The sequence below is a fragment of the Amborella trichopoda genome, chromosome 13 (assembly GCF_054954075.1).
Source record: "Amborella trichopoda isolate Santa Cruz 75 chromosome 13, AtrichopodaSantaCruz75HAP2 v2.0, whole genome shotgun sequence".
Lineage (NCBI taxonomy): Eukaryota > Viridiplantae > Streptophyta > Magnoliopsida > Amborellales > Amborellaceae > Amborella > Amborella trichopoda.
In genome coordinates, this window is record NC_142348.1 from 12,933,537 (window position 1) to 12,948,079 (window position 14,543).

Sequence of the window (14,543 nt, forward strand, 5' to 3'; positions counted from 1 at the left end):
AGTGACTTTAGGGTTTTCAAAAAACATCCTCACCCCACCCAAAGCTTTGATCCAATCGGGCAATTGCTGTTTGAATCCCCAGGGTAGACAAATTTAAATATCGTCATCAAAGCTTTATCTCCAAGCTATGTGAATCTTATTCCGCTATTATATTCTATCAAAGATCGTATCGTCAGTAAAACTCAACAAATTTAAATTGTTAAATAAAATAAAATAAGTTATAAATTAAAATAAAAAATTAATCGAGACATTTGAAATAGGTAATTAGAAATAAGGAACAGATGTCATTAGTCCGAGGACATGGGAGAAACTTATCGTTGAAAACGATCCCAATGTCTTATTATTTAAGTAATAATAATAAACAAAGCTGAAATATAATTCATCGCCCATCCCCAATAACGAATGATGGTGATTAACTACATCTTGACTAAAGTGCAATCAAAGTGGAACTATCAGAATATTGGCAATAGGTCAGGAAAACTAAAATAAAATAAACGGCAGTTTGTCGTATGCTTCCGTGCGGATCAAATATACATTATTTAAATTTTAATATTATTTACTAATAGGTACAGTTTGTACTCTAAACAATCAAATTAGAGCCCACCTTCAAATAGTATCGAAATATATGATAGCCTTAAAATATATTTTTATTTTTAATTATAAAATTAAAAGCTTTAAAATGGTGTAGATCGAGTGGATCTATGAAAACTTGAAAAATCTTGAAAATTGACGGTCCAAAAACACATTACAAGATGTACTATTTTCAAAACTTGAAATCTATTTTTTGTTCATGTCCATACATCTTGATGTCGAGATGAACAATTTGAGGATATTTAAGCATCAAAACAACTTCTTATAGTAAAATTTTTGAGGTGGGCTCTAATTCGTAAGTAGGTTTTAAAAATTCTATTTTTAAATAAAACTTTGGAAAGCCAATGGCATGTGTTGCATGATGCTCTAACTTAAAATTTACGTGAAAATGAAAGGTTGTGATATCATTTTCAATTTTTTTTTTAATTTAATTTGTTGTAGCATATGATCCTCACCATTGGCTCATGGTATATGTTCTCTATAGTAAATAAATAAAAGTTGAATTCACCAATTAGGATACCATTTCAGCCCAACATCATTTTGATAAATTTAGTTCTTGGAATATAAATTTTTTCGCAAGATTTTAAATATCTAGTTTTCATTAAATATTGAAAAGACAACAAATGGCATGTATATTGTGAAAGAAAGACTAATGTGATTTTGTCGGGAGATATTTTTATTTTATTTTTTCTTCTTTTCACCCTTTTCACTATTCTCTTTTTTATTTTGTCTTTTGGTGAATATCACTTACAAGTATTCTTATTACAATAACTCTTAGCCTCAAGGAAAATAAAACTAGCAAATTTAAGATCTTAAAAACCTTGATGCCACTAAACCCATTTTTTTAAAACAAAGAAAATATATATAATTTTTATGCTTGGAATATAAAGATAACATAACCAATATGACAAGAAACAAAAAGAGAGCGCCGGAGATTACTTTAACATGGCTTATTACACTCCACACTGACTCACCACCATCCGATGGCGCAGGATCAATGATCAACCTTCAATCTCAACCAAGAAAACAAGTTTAGGTCAAAACCCTCTAATGGAACAACGAATTCATTTATCACAAATCTCAAACCCTTCTTTTAGCAACCTAGTTTGAGAGATATACTTCTTTTTTTTACCACAACCTTATTGTCTAAAACTCCAATGAGAGATGAGAGATCATGAGAGAGTTGAAAGAACCACCATGAGAGAGATATCAAAGATGATAAAGTGGGGCTTGCCCTTTGTTCTTGAGAGAGAAAAAAACTTTCTTGAGAGAAAAAAAAAAACTTTCTTAAGAAAGAGAGATAAACTAAGTAAGGCATGCCCCCTTTGTAAGATATGAGAGAGAGATGGGAATTAAGTGTAAGAGAAGGTGTAAAGATTTTGGTAGAGATCAATCCATTTTTATAGTGCTTGACCAATATTTGGATTTTTTAGAGTTTGCCTTGGCTTGCATCTTCTTGTGATATTGAATATGAACTATTGATCTTGGGTGACTTGTGGGGTGAGAGATTTGAGCCCTCTATTCCATAGATGGGCCATCAAAATTATAGAAGATGCTAAAACATTTATCCCTCATTCTTAAACTATTTTCCCATCAATAAAAATTAAATAAAATATTTCCATTCATAATATTGTGCTTACCAAAATTATGCACAAGCCTTTTCATGCTTTTTAAAAATTCATTCAAAGCTTCTTAAAATCAAAAACATTTTTCTTCAAACCAAAACTTGATCCAACAAAATTGGAAAGCTCCTTAGAGTGGGGCATGCCACCCTAAGTGGCACTCATGGGCCCCACCCACATTGCAATAGTAGCCCCGTATGCTTATTGGGCCTCTCATGCAAAAATAAATTAATTAAAAATTATATGATTTTTAGAAATTCATAAAATCCAATATAAATAATTAAATCAATCTAAAATCAATATCTATGTTTTTATAAATCCAAATTTGATAAATAAAATATCCATATATTTAAAAATATTCAAATAATAATTTTAAAAATCATATATTATTCAAACAAATATAATTAAATTCGTTAGATGGGAAAATGATCCATATCTAGGAATTAAATAAATAAATTCTGGGGCACTCCACCTTCAACTGTGGACTACGGCCCACACTTGCTTTATCAAACCGATCCAATATCTCCCAAGGCCCATTGTCCATGCAGGGGCTCATTAGTGGGTTACGAAAGTCTGGCTGATGAGCCAAAGGGTCGTAATCTCAGTTTGTGGATTTCAAGTTCTCCCGAAGATATATACCAATGTCACCTAGAGTTGATGTGACCACAGCTCCTATGACACATAGAGGTGTCTCTCGCATATGCATAAGCTTCACCTTGAAAGTTTATTCGCTTCCCGAAACGACCATCGTATATACATGACGTGTGATGGCTCACGAATGAAGCTTTAGCTCCCATCTCTGATAATCACGATCACACACAAAAGTTACACAGAACCTCTGCTCACTCATCCGAGCATACTCACATCTCACCAAAGGATGACCTATTAGAATCCTTACCAGATTGTTTTTTTATGTCCAAGTAACATAAGTTTTTCCCAACCGACTGGCCTAGCTCGTAAAGCTCAGTCCAGTATCACCAAACATTGCTTGCTTAATATGGTCCACACAAGACCATACTCCCACTGAGTTTATGTTTCATTTTATCAAAATATTTATTAGAAGCACTCATAAGGCCTTTAATGGCTACACTCACCCAACATGTTGGATGTTGCTCCAATCAAAAAATTAAGCGAAATAAAAAGTGTATATATCATTTTTAATTCTTATTGTTTTTTAGTCCCTTGGTAATATTTGTCAACTATTTAATTCTATTTATGATTTATTCAATTTTTTTTTTGTTCTCACCATTCTCTCTTCTTCTTTTTTTGGAATCGTTTTTTGTTACCTCTTTTTGGGATTCCAATTTAGACTTAACCCACTCATTGTCTCATAATATGAAAGGCATATAATTTTTTGAATTTTCTTCCTTTTTATTGGATCAATTAAATACTCTCTATTTTATTTTTCTTTGAAACTAGATTTGAAGGGATTTTTAATCGGGATGCAATGGCATTTTTAAAAAGGGTGCGGTTTGTATAGAGCCTAAGATTTAAACAATCAAATTAGAGCCTACCTTCAAATAATATCGAGAAATGTAGTTTCAATAGCCTTAAAATATATTTTCATCTTTATTTATAACGTTTAAAACTTCAAAAATATTGTAGATCGACAGATCTATGAAAACTTCAAACTGTTGAAAATTGACGGTCTAAAAATACGTTACAAAATACACTATTCCCAAAATTTGAAATCCATTTTTTTCTAATGTCCATGCATCTTGATGTCAATATGATCAATTTGAAGATATTTGGGCATCAAAACAACCTCTTCTAATGAAATTTTTGAGGTAGGCTCTTACTTGATTATTTAGAGCCTCAGCTCTATATAAACTTTTTTTCTTTTAAAAATCATCAATGCCGACTTGGAATGACAATCTCTACCACCAAAATATTCTTCAATATGATACAATTTCATCTTCGTGGTCCTACCTGTCATCTCATAAATTTCCATTCGTAATAAACTAGGGTTTTTTCCTCTCTAGAAACCGTCACCATCCCAATAAAAGCTCAATTTTTCTCTTAATTTTATCTAAAAAAAAGTGTTTCTCACTCCAGAAAAGCCCTCTACAAAGCTAACCTTCGGCCCCAAGTTTCTTTCTCTGCAAGAACACCCTAAAACAGATTGTTTGTGAGACCCTTATATAGAGAAAACCCAAGATCCAAAGCATGAGAAGCCCTCCTCAATACCTTTTTTTATTTTTTTTATTTTTTTCTTTGACAAATAGCCTCTTGATACCTTTCTTTTAGCGCTGGTATTTATACTTTATTGTATTTAATAATACTTTATTTTATTCAATAAGAAAATCTTATCTCATAGGGGATGATGTGATTCTCTAACTTGAATTAAAAAACTTCTAAAGATTTGGAAATACGGCTTCACGCAGCATTTGCATGGTTGCACATGCCTTACATAACAAATGTATGTTAGTTGTACCAGCAGATGAAGTCGTAACTTGTTCAAAACTCCAAAGTATTCTAGGTTTTAAGAATCAATGTAGTCATCACATACTTGATGTTGCTTTATTTTAATGGAAGTTACTAGAATCATTCAATTCAGGAAAAAAATAGATCAAAAAACAAGCAAATCCAGAAAACTGAAATCAATATGCAATCAACTCATTCTGTAGGCGAAGAAGCAACAACCTCCCCCTTGTAACTCTCTGTTTAGCTAAATAAAAGAGCATAGGTGTAAAACAGGTGTCCGCAGGCCATCATTTGGGTATTTGGAAAGGAAGAAATCAAAAGAAGCTCTCTTGCTACACCAGTTCCACGAATTTCAGGAAACGGATCATGATTTGTTAACAGTGTCCCAGGTTTCAATATAAATTTCAATGGATGAGTCGAGGACATAATTAAAAGTAAAAGCTGGTTCCTCTCTAGTCTACCAACCATTGAGATAGATCAAGGAGCAAGTTACCCAAGCCACTGGATATTTGTCTAAAGCTCAATTAGACTCTAATTTGAACATCATTCTCGATATCTAATGCGGGTGCTTTAATCAATGAGAAATGGCACGAAGCTAAAAAACATTCATGAGGATTTAGGTATTTGTGATTCTGAGGGGGCAAAAGAAAAAGGGCATCGCTGAAAATGCCCAGGGAGTTGCTATACCACTTGACCGTGGAAAGCTTGATGGAAGGGATTTAGAGAATGGGTAAATATGATGGCACATCAGAGAGGTGAAGAATGAGTCATTACAGAAGTCCATGAGCTCAAAGATGCATATGGCAAAAGCAAACTAACTTGTCTGAAGGGATAACATAGGGAGCTCCCTTCGAATCTGCCATATTTCTATCGGACTGTTTTCTGCAAAGCCGTGTAGTACAAGGTGCAACCACTCATTAGTCAGATGTGAACTCAGGTAGCTAAGAGTGTATTACAAAATTAAAGAAAAGTTTTGCTGGATTTTGAGTTTAGTCAATAACACACCCCATCTGCCCCTATGCAGTCAGCAGCAAGAGTAATTGTGAACTTTGTGATGGTAAATGGCCCATTCTAAACATTAAAAAAAAAAAATTGGCGTGTTCTATAGTTTTCCTTTTGGGGATCATGCTTTGTATATGACACGTGGTACAAGAAAGTAAGAATCACCATCAAGCTGTTAGGGATTCTCTCTCCCTCTCTCTCTCTCTCTCTCCCTCTCTCGATACATCCAGTTGGTTACCTTTAGCAACACGATGAACCATATTTCTCAAGAAGAAAAGATGAAAAAGTACTGGCTGAGAAAGTGATGCCACAAGTTGGTTAGCTTTAGCAACACGACGAAAGAAGAATAGATGAAAAAGTACTGGATGAGAAAGTGATGCCACAAGTCATGTAAATCTACACAAAGACAATGATATAAAATCTTCCCATGTGTATCAACCAATAAACAATCTGAAAGTTCAACAAGAAAAAGGAAAATTATAAGAACCCAGTTCCTAGTTTGAACATTTTTCAAAAGTAATTATAACAATTATGACATCCCTATAGTGTGGGGTAGGATCTATTGATTTACGTTCAACTGGAGCATAGTTTTTTCAAAAGGTCGTACCAGACGTTTTTGGGTACAGCACCTGGCTCAAAATTTAGAAGATGTTTCTGGTGCAGCAAGGGCTGCACAAAATTGATTAGATTTTGGGCTTTTATGGTACCCCATATCTTTTTTTGCCCTTTTCTTGTGGAGTACTATTTCTAATATTTGGGAATGGTTTAGGGTTCTCAAGCTTTAAAAAGACAAGCAGTTTGTGGTGCAGCTCCACAGGTTAACGCTGCATTAGTGAATGAACACCCCTCCCTCCAAAACAACATTTTTCTCTTTCTTTGATCTTGGGGTGGTTGTTTTTTGGTGCATTTGTCAAAACACCCAAACCAATCAAGCCCAAGCAACAGCAGCCCCAAAAAGGGACCCAAATTTTAAAGAACAAGGAGAAATTGAACAAACTGAAAGAAAATGGAAGAAGTAGATGGTGAAGACATGGAGTTGCATCACAAAAAATGCAAGAATTCTCTCTACAAGTGATTCTGAATTCAACAGTGCAAATTTTCATCTATTGAATTTGACCAGACTGGACTTGAGAATCTATATCAACCATTGCAGTTCAGTAGAACTTTCAGTGAATAGGACAATTCAATGATATAGAACATTTCAGACCATTTGCTACAAGAAAGAATCATAGGAGATGATGTGAAAGATTAAAATTATGATTTTCGTAGGAATTCAGTCATTCAAGTGGTTATCGAACAATTGGCACGACAAAACGTGACCTTGGATCAGCTTGAGACTCGAGGAAATAAATAATGACAAGGAAAAATATTGAATTACTTTTCAAACAAGGGAAAAATTTAGGTCACTTGATTTGCAAAAGCAAATTCACATACTAAAGCAAGGTGATCGCTGCCGCAATTCTGCAAATACCATAAGAAAACTTGGGTCAAGAGAAGAAACTTCCAAGAATAGAAAACCACCACTAACGAGGAACACAAAACCTATCTCACAGGAATTTTGAAGTGCAACAAGTATGAGATCCAAGAAATACATGAAACAGCAATAGCACAAAATCAACTCTTTGAAAATATAGCAAATATTGATAACAGTGTGATAAAATGATAAACAGAAATATTTTTTCGTTTTTTTTTTGGTGGAGGGGTGGGGGGGGGGCGCGGGGCGGCGACAGACGTAACTACCTAAACATAGAATGAAATTCAATCAAAATTCAATCTTTCTAACTTGACAAGTTATATAACCAATGACAAGGTCTCGCAAGAGAAAAGTAGCTAGCCTTGTACACATAAAACTAGACAATTTGTCAAAGGTCTACAAACTCAATTCTTTAGAAACTAGGAAAAACAGATTTCCAGAAAATAGATCGTTAGATAACCACGTAACAGCAGCTACAACTGTGAAAGGGACGGATTGGGCCCAACCAGATAAGTCGGAGGTAGATCAAAACCTGGCTAGTTCCTAATCCACCGAGGCCTGACCTGAATGGGTCAGCCCCAATGGATTGTCCAGTTGACCTGGGTCCAGACTCGGACCTCGTTGGGTCACACCCCCCCCCCAACATAGACCCAATCCTTTTTTCCTTTTTTTTTTAGAGGGTGAATATGATAAACGGAACTTCATATCATTAGCAAAGACAGACGTAACTAAATCCTAAACATAGAATGAAATTCAATTCAAAATTCGACCTTTCTAACTTGACAAGTTATATAACTAATGACAAGGGCTCGAAAGAGAAAAGTAGCTAGTCTTATGTACACATAAAACTAGACAATTCATCAAAGGTTTACAAACTCAATTCTTTAGAAACTAGGAAAAAAAGATTTCCAGAAAATAGATGGCAAGGAAGGTGCATGGTTAGATAACAACGCAACAGCAGCTACCACTGTGAATGGGATGGATTTGGCCCAACCAGATAAGTTAGATCAAAACCTGGCTAGGTCCTAATCCACCAGGACCTGACCTGCATGGGTCAGTCCCAATGGATTGTCCAGTTGACCTGGGTTCAGACTCAGCTCCAAAAATGAGTCGACTCTGACATGGATCCCATCCAACCTGGGTGTTCAAGGCCAAGGCCAGACCTAGTTGGGTCGCCACCCCCTCCCTTTCCAGACACACCCAATCCACCACGTCTGGGTTGGTGGGTCCAAACCTGGAACAGGAAGACTTCATTAGACGGCGGCACTAGAGGCCCAATACTTGGTATCACCTCCTATAGAAGGTGCTTCAACTTACATATTTTTGGGGAAAAAAATCAATGTCTTGCTTAGTGCCTTGACACACCAGTAAAAGCTGTTATTATTTCTTAGATTTGTTCTTTTGGACAAGTAACTTGCTATGTTGTGAGGCTTCTGGACAGAGGGATCCGATCATTAATATCATCAGATGGGAAGATACGAAAAACAAAACATATGATAAAAGAGCAAAGAAACTTATTTTTATAATTACAAACATAAAAAAGAAACGCAAAAGTACCATCTTGTTTATGGACATATCTTTATCTATGATAGAAGAACAGATATTTGCAGTATTAATGTGAATATTCCACTTTGTTTCGCACATGGTATTCAAGTACCATCATAACATCTGCTGATGATATTGACCACAGATAATAGTAAATATTCATTCTTTACTGGGAAACAACTCAAAGTCAATATCAAAAGGGGAAACAGAGTGAGAGGTCAAACCTCAGTTGAACTAAAACAGGAGAAGACCCAAATAAACCAACACCTCATCCAAATACAAATAGATAAAGCCTACCACTATCCCAAGCCATAGTTGTTGGAAACAATTCTAAATCTGAATTGTTTTAGGAATCAGAATCATAGAATTGTGGCTCGTTAGGAGACTTTTATTTTCAGAATTGACGTCCATACAAGAGGAATTGTTGGGAAACGAGATTCTTATTTTATAGGATTCGAGATTCGACTAAAACGCAATCGAGATCCTTACATAGATGGAATAGAGATTCCTAGCTCTATGATCTTTGAAATCGAGATTCCTAGGCATTTCGAATCAACTTTCATACCAGTTTGGAATTGAGATTCGACCTAGATTGGAAGCGAGATTCATAGTAGCTTGGATTCAAGTTTTGACCCATCTAGCAATTGAGATTCCTAACACCCTTATAATCGAGTTTTAAGTAGACACATGGATAGACAGTGATAGAATTAGAAGTTAGTAGAAGATTACATATCCCATGAATTAAAAAATAATATACATGGATAGACATATAGAGATTTTAACATTAAATGATAGTTAAACATTACATATTGCGTGCAATTAAAAACTAAAAGATACAATGGCTTCGACATGATTTTCATTACACACCAATGGGAATATTGTGCCCAGAGAGAAGGGGAAAACAGGCGCCGTAGGGGGGGCAGCTATAGTTTCTTCCTTTTTTCGCCCCTTCGAGCTGCATCGAGAAGCTTCTGTGTGACAACAGAAGATGATGGACACACCGTAGGAGTAGGTCCAGAAGAAGGCTAGCCTGGTTCACGCACAGAAGATGGAGACACTCTAGACTTTTGCATTGAACGTTATGGAACTAAAACTTCAACAACGCATTCATCGGAATATTGTTCAAAGTACACATGAACTACGGAAGATAATCATCTCCAGTTCCAATTTCCAATGTTCAAAAAGTCAGCCGCCCGACCGCCTAAGCGGCTTTTGGGAAAAAACGCCTAGGCGTTCTTAAGGCGATTATTGTAAGATGCTAGAAATAGGCTCCCGCCTAGGTGGTCACGCAGCCAATTAGGTGGTCGAAAAGGCAGCTTGCAGAGGTATGGAGGAAAAACAATTTCGGGTGGCGCAAAAAAAATTATTTTACACCTCAAGAAAATAATATTAATTTGTAATTATTGATTTCTCAAAAATGCCTTTTGCATGTGATAGTAATTAATTTGTTGGGAAGCCAAAAATAATAATTACGAATATGCTTTTTGCATGTAATATTAATTATTAGTTTATTGAAAAACCAAAAAAATAGTATTAATATCTAATTACTAATTTATCAAAAATTCCTTTGGCATGTGATAGTAATTAATTTATTGGGAACCCAAAAATAATAATTACGAATATGCTTTTTGCATGTAACATTAATTATTAATTTATTGGCAAACCAAAAAAATAGTATTAATTTCTAATTACGAATTTATCGAAAATTCTTTTGCATGTGATAGTAATTAATTTATTGAGAACCCAAAAAATAATAATTACGAATATTCTTTTTGCATATAACATTAATTATTAATTTATTAAAAAACCAAAAAAATAGTATTAATTTCTAATTACTAATTTATGGAAAATTCTTTTTGCATGTGATAGTAATTAATTTATCGGGAACCCAAAAATAATAACTATGAAAATGCTTTTTGCATGTAACATTAATTATTAATTTATTGGCAAACCAAAAAATAGTATTAATGTGTAATTATTATTATATAGTAATACAATAAATGGGGGAAGGTGTGGGGGATCCAACTTTAAAAAAAAAATCACCGGCTGTTTTAGGTCTGGGCGCCCGCCTAGGTGGCTGCGTCCGACTTATTGAACATTGCTAGTTTCCAAATAACTCAAATCAAAATCCATAAATATATCAGCCAATTTATAAGTCACATATCTATACACCTAGAGTATTGGTATTTGATTTTGTGGTATTACGACTCCAAAGAAAAACTGATCAAGTTCCTATGAGGAAACCAAATTCGATGTTTAATTAGTTTGTAGTTTCTTGCATTTACGAAATGCAATACTTTTTCAGGAATCTAGATTCAAAAACAATTGAATCGAGTATCGTTATATGTGGAAACAAGTTTCAATAAGAGCAGAACCTAGATTCTCCAATAGCGGAATCGAGAATCATTAAATATTGGGAAAAGGATTCTACAAATGTTGGAATCGTGATTCCTAAAATAGGGAATCAAAATTCTAGAATTCATGGAAAAAGGGTTCTACGAATATTCCTTATCGGATCGCCGAATCGAGATTACAACTTTAGGTGAGAGATTCGGGTAATTGTGTTGGAATTATGTCCTTTCAAGGCCTTAAATTCTAATATTTTCAATGGCTCTTGTTATATGGAGCCCATTTCAGTTTCAATGACCAAATAAGAAGTAAATCAATCACAAAAAAAATGAATATTAAATCAAGGCCATTAATGCTACAAGACCAGTGCTCACTCTTTGAGATCTGAAAATGCCAACACCGGGAAAGACTGGTTGAAGGAGAGAGCTACGGGACGTTCAAAGTCCAATGCAAGTACCGGCAGCTGATGGAGTCTATTTCGCAATCAGTAGGAATGGGAAGTCGTATTTTACACCGTGGTTATCTCCGATCTATCCCGAATGGACTGATTTGGACCAAAAATAGGTTTGGACTATCGAAATCGGAGTCCGACAGCGGGGACTCTTCAATGGGAGTAAAAGAGCAACAAGACTCTAGGATCTTGGCACACCGGGACAAAGAGTCATGGGACCCCAATTGAGTCATGAGGAGGATTTATATGCATGGAAGGGAACTGAGAGGGGTGATGGTTACCTCTTTAGTCAGGGTCAGTTGTTATGTTTATGCCTCATGACTGAGTGACGGGCCAAGGCGTTACAATGTATGTGTTTATGTGATTATGTGATACGAGCTCGATGACAAAATAGCCATGTAAGGGTAGGTTAGGGCCAATAGAGGGCATTGACCTAAATCTCTGACTTTTAGAACCTTCTTGTAGCATGTGCATATACAGTTGCAATGCATGGGAAGCCGCTCTTCCAGGGATCTACTGGTTAGAGGTATGCACATGTGCATGTCCTCTAGGGGATGCACCAGAAATTCACTTATACTTGAGGATTCAGTGTCACTCGTTGCTTTAAATTTGATAGGCCACTCATAATTTGAATTTGGTAGGCTAAAATCATGAGAACCTGATTATACATTATAGATCATGAGTTTGTTGGAACATACTTTGAATTTGGTAGGCTAAAATCATGAGAACCTGATTATACATTATAGATCATGAGTTTGTTGGAACATACCGAGAAGGTGGTTTTGGATTCCAAGTCTAGCCAAGAGGAGTGCTATGATTCATAATTCAATTCCAAGGATCCAAATTTCCCTTGCCATTGTTTTAAAAACAATGAAAAAAATGATTTATTTTGATAGAAAATCATTAAAATGATTTTGTGGATTTTTTTTAAAAAAATGGATTTTTCTTAGCAAGAAAATGTGTTTTTCAAAATTATTTTGAAGAAATGACAAACAAGGACAGTCCCCGAGACCCACACGAGATACCCAAATGGCCAATGGGTGTCCATGTCGAGGCCTAGGGGGTGCCACGTTACCCCACGTGGAGGATGAAGTGGGGGTGGCGTCAACCCCCTAAAGGGACCCCCCATATCTTTTTGTTATTCATTTGATTTAGTGAGGGGCATCGAAATTTGAATTTTTGTGAAATATTGTACTTTGGAAAGTTTATTTTAGCACATGTCTAATGCTTGAAGCAAGGGGTTTGTGCACATGTATGAAGTTTTCTAACACGGGTATAAAATTTGTAATTACAAGCCTAACGGTAATGGTATATGGTAAATGTGTAATTACCTACCTATCTTATGTAGCATGATTTCATTAACCCCACATGCTCTTATAAAATGGAGGAAACTTTTGAGATTTGCTTTTTGCTTGAATTTTGTCAAATTACAATAAGGGTATATGCCCTCCATCTTGGCTTTGAATTATTTAAATGTAAAGAGCATGGGTACCTTAATAACAAAGGAAATTGACGTGAATTAAAGGAGGATAAAGGTGTTTAAATCCTTACCATACATCTTTATGGCATGATGGTAGATGGTGGGCTAGGATCAAGCATCTCTTTGTAGCCATTAGATGATGAGATGGATGCCCATGATTCATCAATCTAGAAACATCTATATACTTAAGGGTTAAAAGTCTATAAATACCACCTTGAACCTTCATTTCACATAAGAGTTCACATCCACTCTCTCTTTAAAAGTGGCATGCCATGCTCTCTCTCTTCACTCATAGACTGGCACGCCCAAGCCACTTCTCCTCTTCCTTTCTCTCTCTAGAGAATTGTCTTCAAGTTAAGGTGAGAGAAAGCTCCATTGAAGCTCCTTCACTGCTCCACTAATGGTGATCCAAAGCTCATATTGAAGCCATGGATGATCTAGTCTATAGGCCTTCAACAATTGAATAAGATCACCCCCATTTTTCTTTGATTCTTATTGTTTCTTCTTCATGTAAATCCCCAATTAAGCAAGCTATCCTCATCCTTTGATGACTAGATCATTGATCGTTTGAATCTACTTTGATCCCTCTTGATCTACATAGTTGAAGGCATCATCTATGCATATTTTAATCTAGCTTCCATGAGCTTCTCCCTTTGATTTTTAAAGTAATTTTGACTCATATTTCTCTGAGATTTTCGTGATCACATTAATCTAGATCTTGCTTTTAATCCCTTGAATTGTTGTTTTCATAAGAGGAGACTATATCAAAATTTTGTAGCTCAAATAACTTAATTGAACCGGTTTTGTGCTTTAAGAGCCCCAATTTCTCCCACGAATTTCCAACTTGATTTGATCTTTAGATTTCTGCAAATCTTTCCATGTTTTAAATGTATATCAGAAGATGCTTGGCTTCCCACTTATTAGATGATGAATTTCACCATTTTTGAGATATGTCATCGCATGTAACCCAATGGCACATAGCTAAGACCCAAGGCCGTAAACCGGGCACTCGAGAGCTCCAAATGGCTTCCCATGTTCATAATGCATTGCATACCTACGCATATGCATGTTATTGTAATGGAGATCATGTTTTGTTGAATTTTATGGAGTTTATTGATGTAAAATTGTGCCTTGTAAATTTGAGTGGTGCAGAATTTTCAAAAGCACCCTATACATGTGTAGTTTGATGATCTCCTTGTGTAGATTGTTTTGTTTATATACGAGGCATCGTAATTGAGTTGTATCATCTCATTTGAGTGTATTTTGAAGTCAATTGTTCACTATAGTTACAGTGACCATGCCGTTATTTGATTTTGCAAGTTGCGTTCTCAAGTGTATTGGAAAATTTCAAGGTGTATTGTCTTGTTTTTTGACTACATTGTACCCCAAGTTCATGAGATTAGTTTAACTGGCCCAAACACCTCTACCCTAAGTATTTTACCAAGACTAGTGGACCAAAATAGCACACTTAATTAACCAAATGACACCATCCTCCAGCAAACAACTTAGGTAGGAAACCTGTCATTTGGTTATGTCTTCAACATTCACAACCTCTTCACATTGAAAGTTACATCCTGATGTTAAGGCTTCAGCTACCCAGCCAAC

At 35.4% G+C, this 14,543-nt stretch overlaps 1 protein-coding gene across 38 annotated transcripts in view; it reads right to left on the bottom strand.

Moving 5' to 3' along the window:
- Positions 1 to 4,693: 4,693 nt before the first annotated feature.
- LOC18435190 (DNAse I-like superfamily protein) overlaps positions 4,694 to 14,543 on the bottom strand; it is a 63,568-nt gene continuing 53,718 nt past the window's right edge. For 14 of the 38 annotated variants that reach the window (XR_016047446.1, XR_016047440.1, XR_016047435.1 and 11 more), the window contains one exon: positions 6,876 to 7,100. Coding sequence is in view for 24 of the 38 variants with exons in the window: in XM_088855650.1 (XP_088711776.1) it covers positions 7,038 to 7,100 (63 nt within the window). In the remaining 14 variants the exon portion in view is untranslated. Of the gene's footprint in view, positions 5,520 to 6,875; positions 7,101 to 8,127; positions 8,348 to 9,362; positions 9,689 to 14,543 lie in introns of those variants that run through there. The other 24 variants (XR_016047442.1, XR_016047438.1, XM_088855647.1 and 21 more) reach the window with 4 other exon arrangements.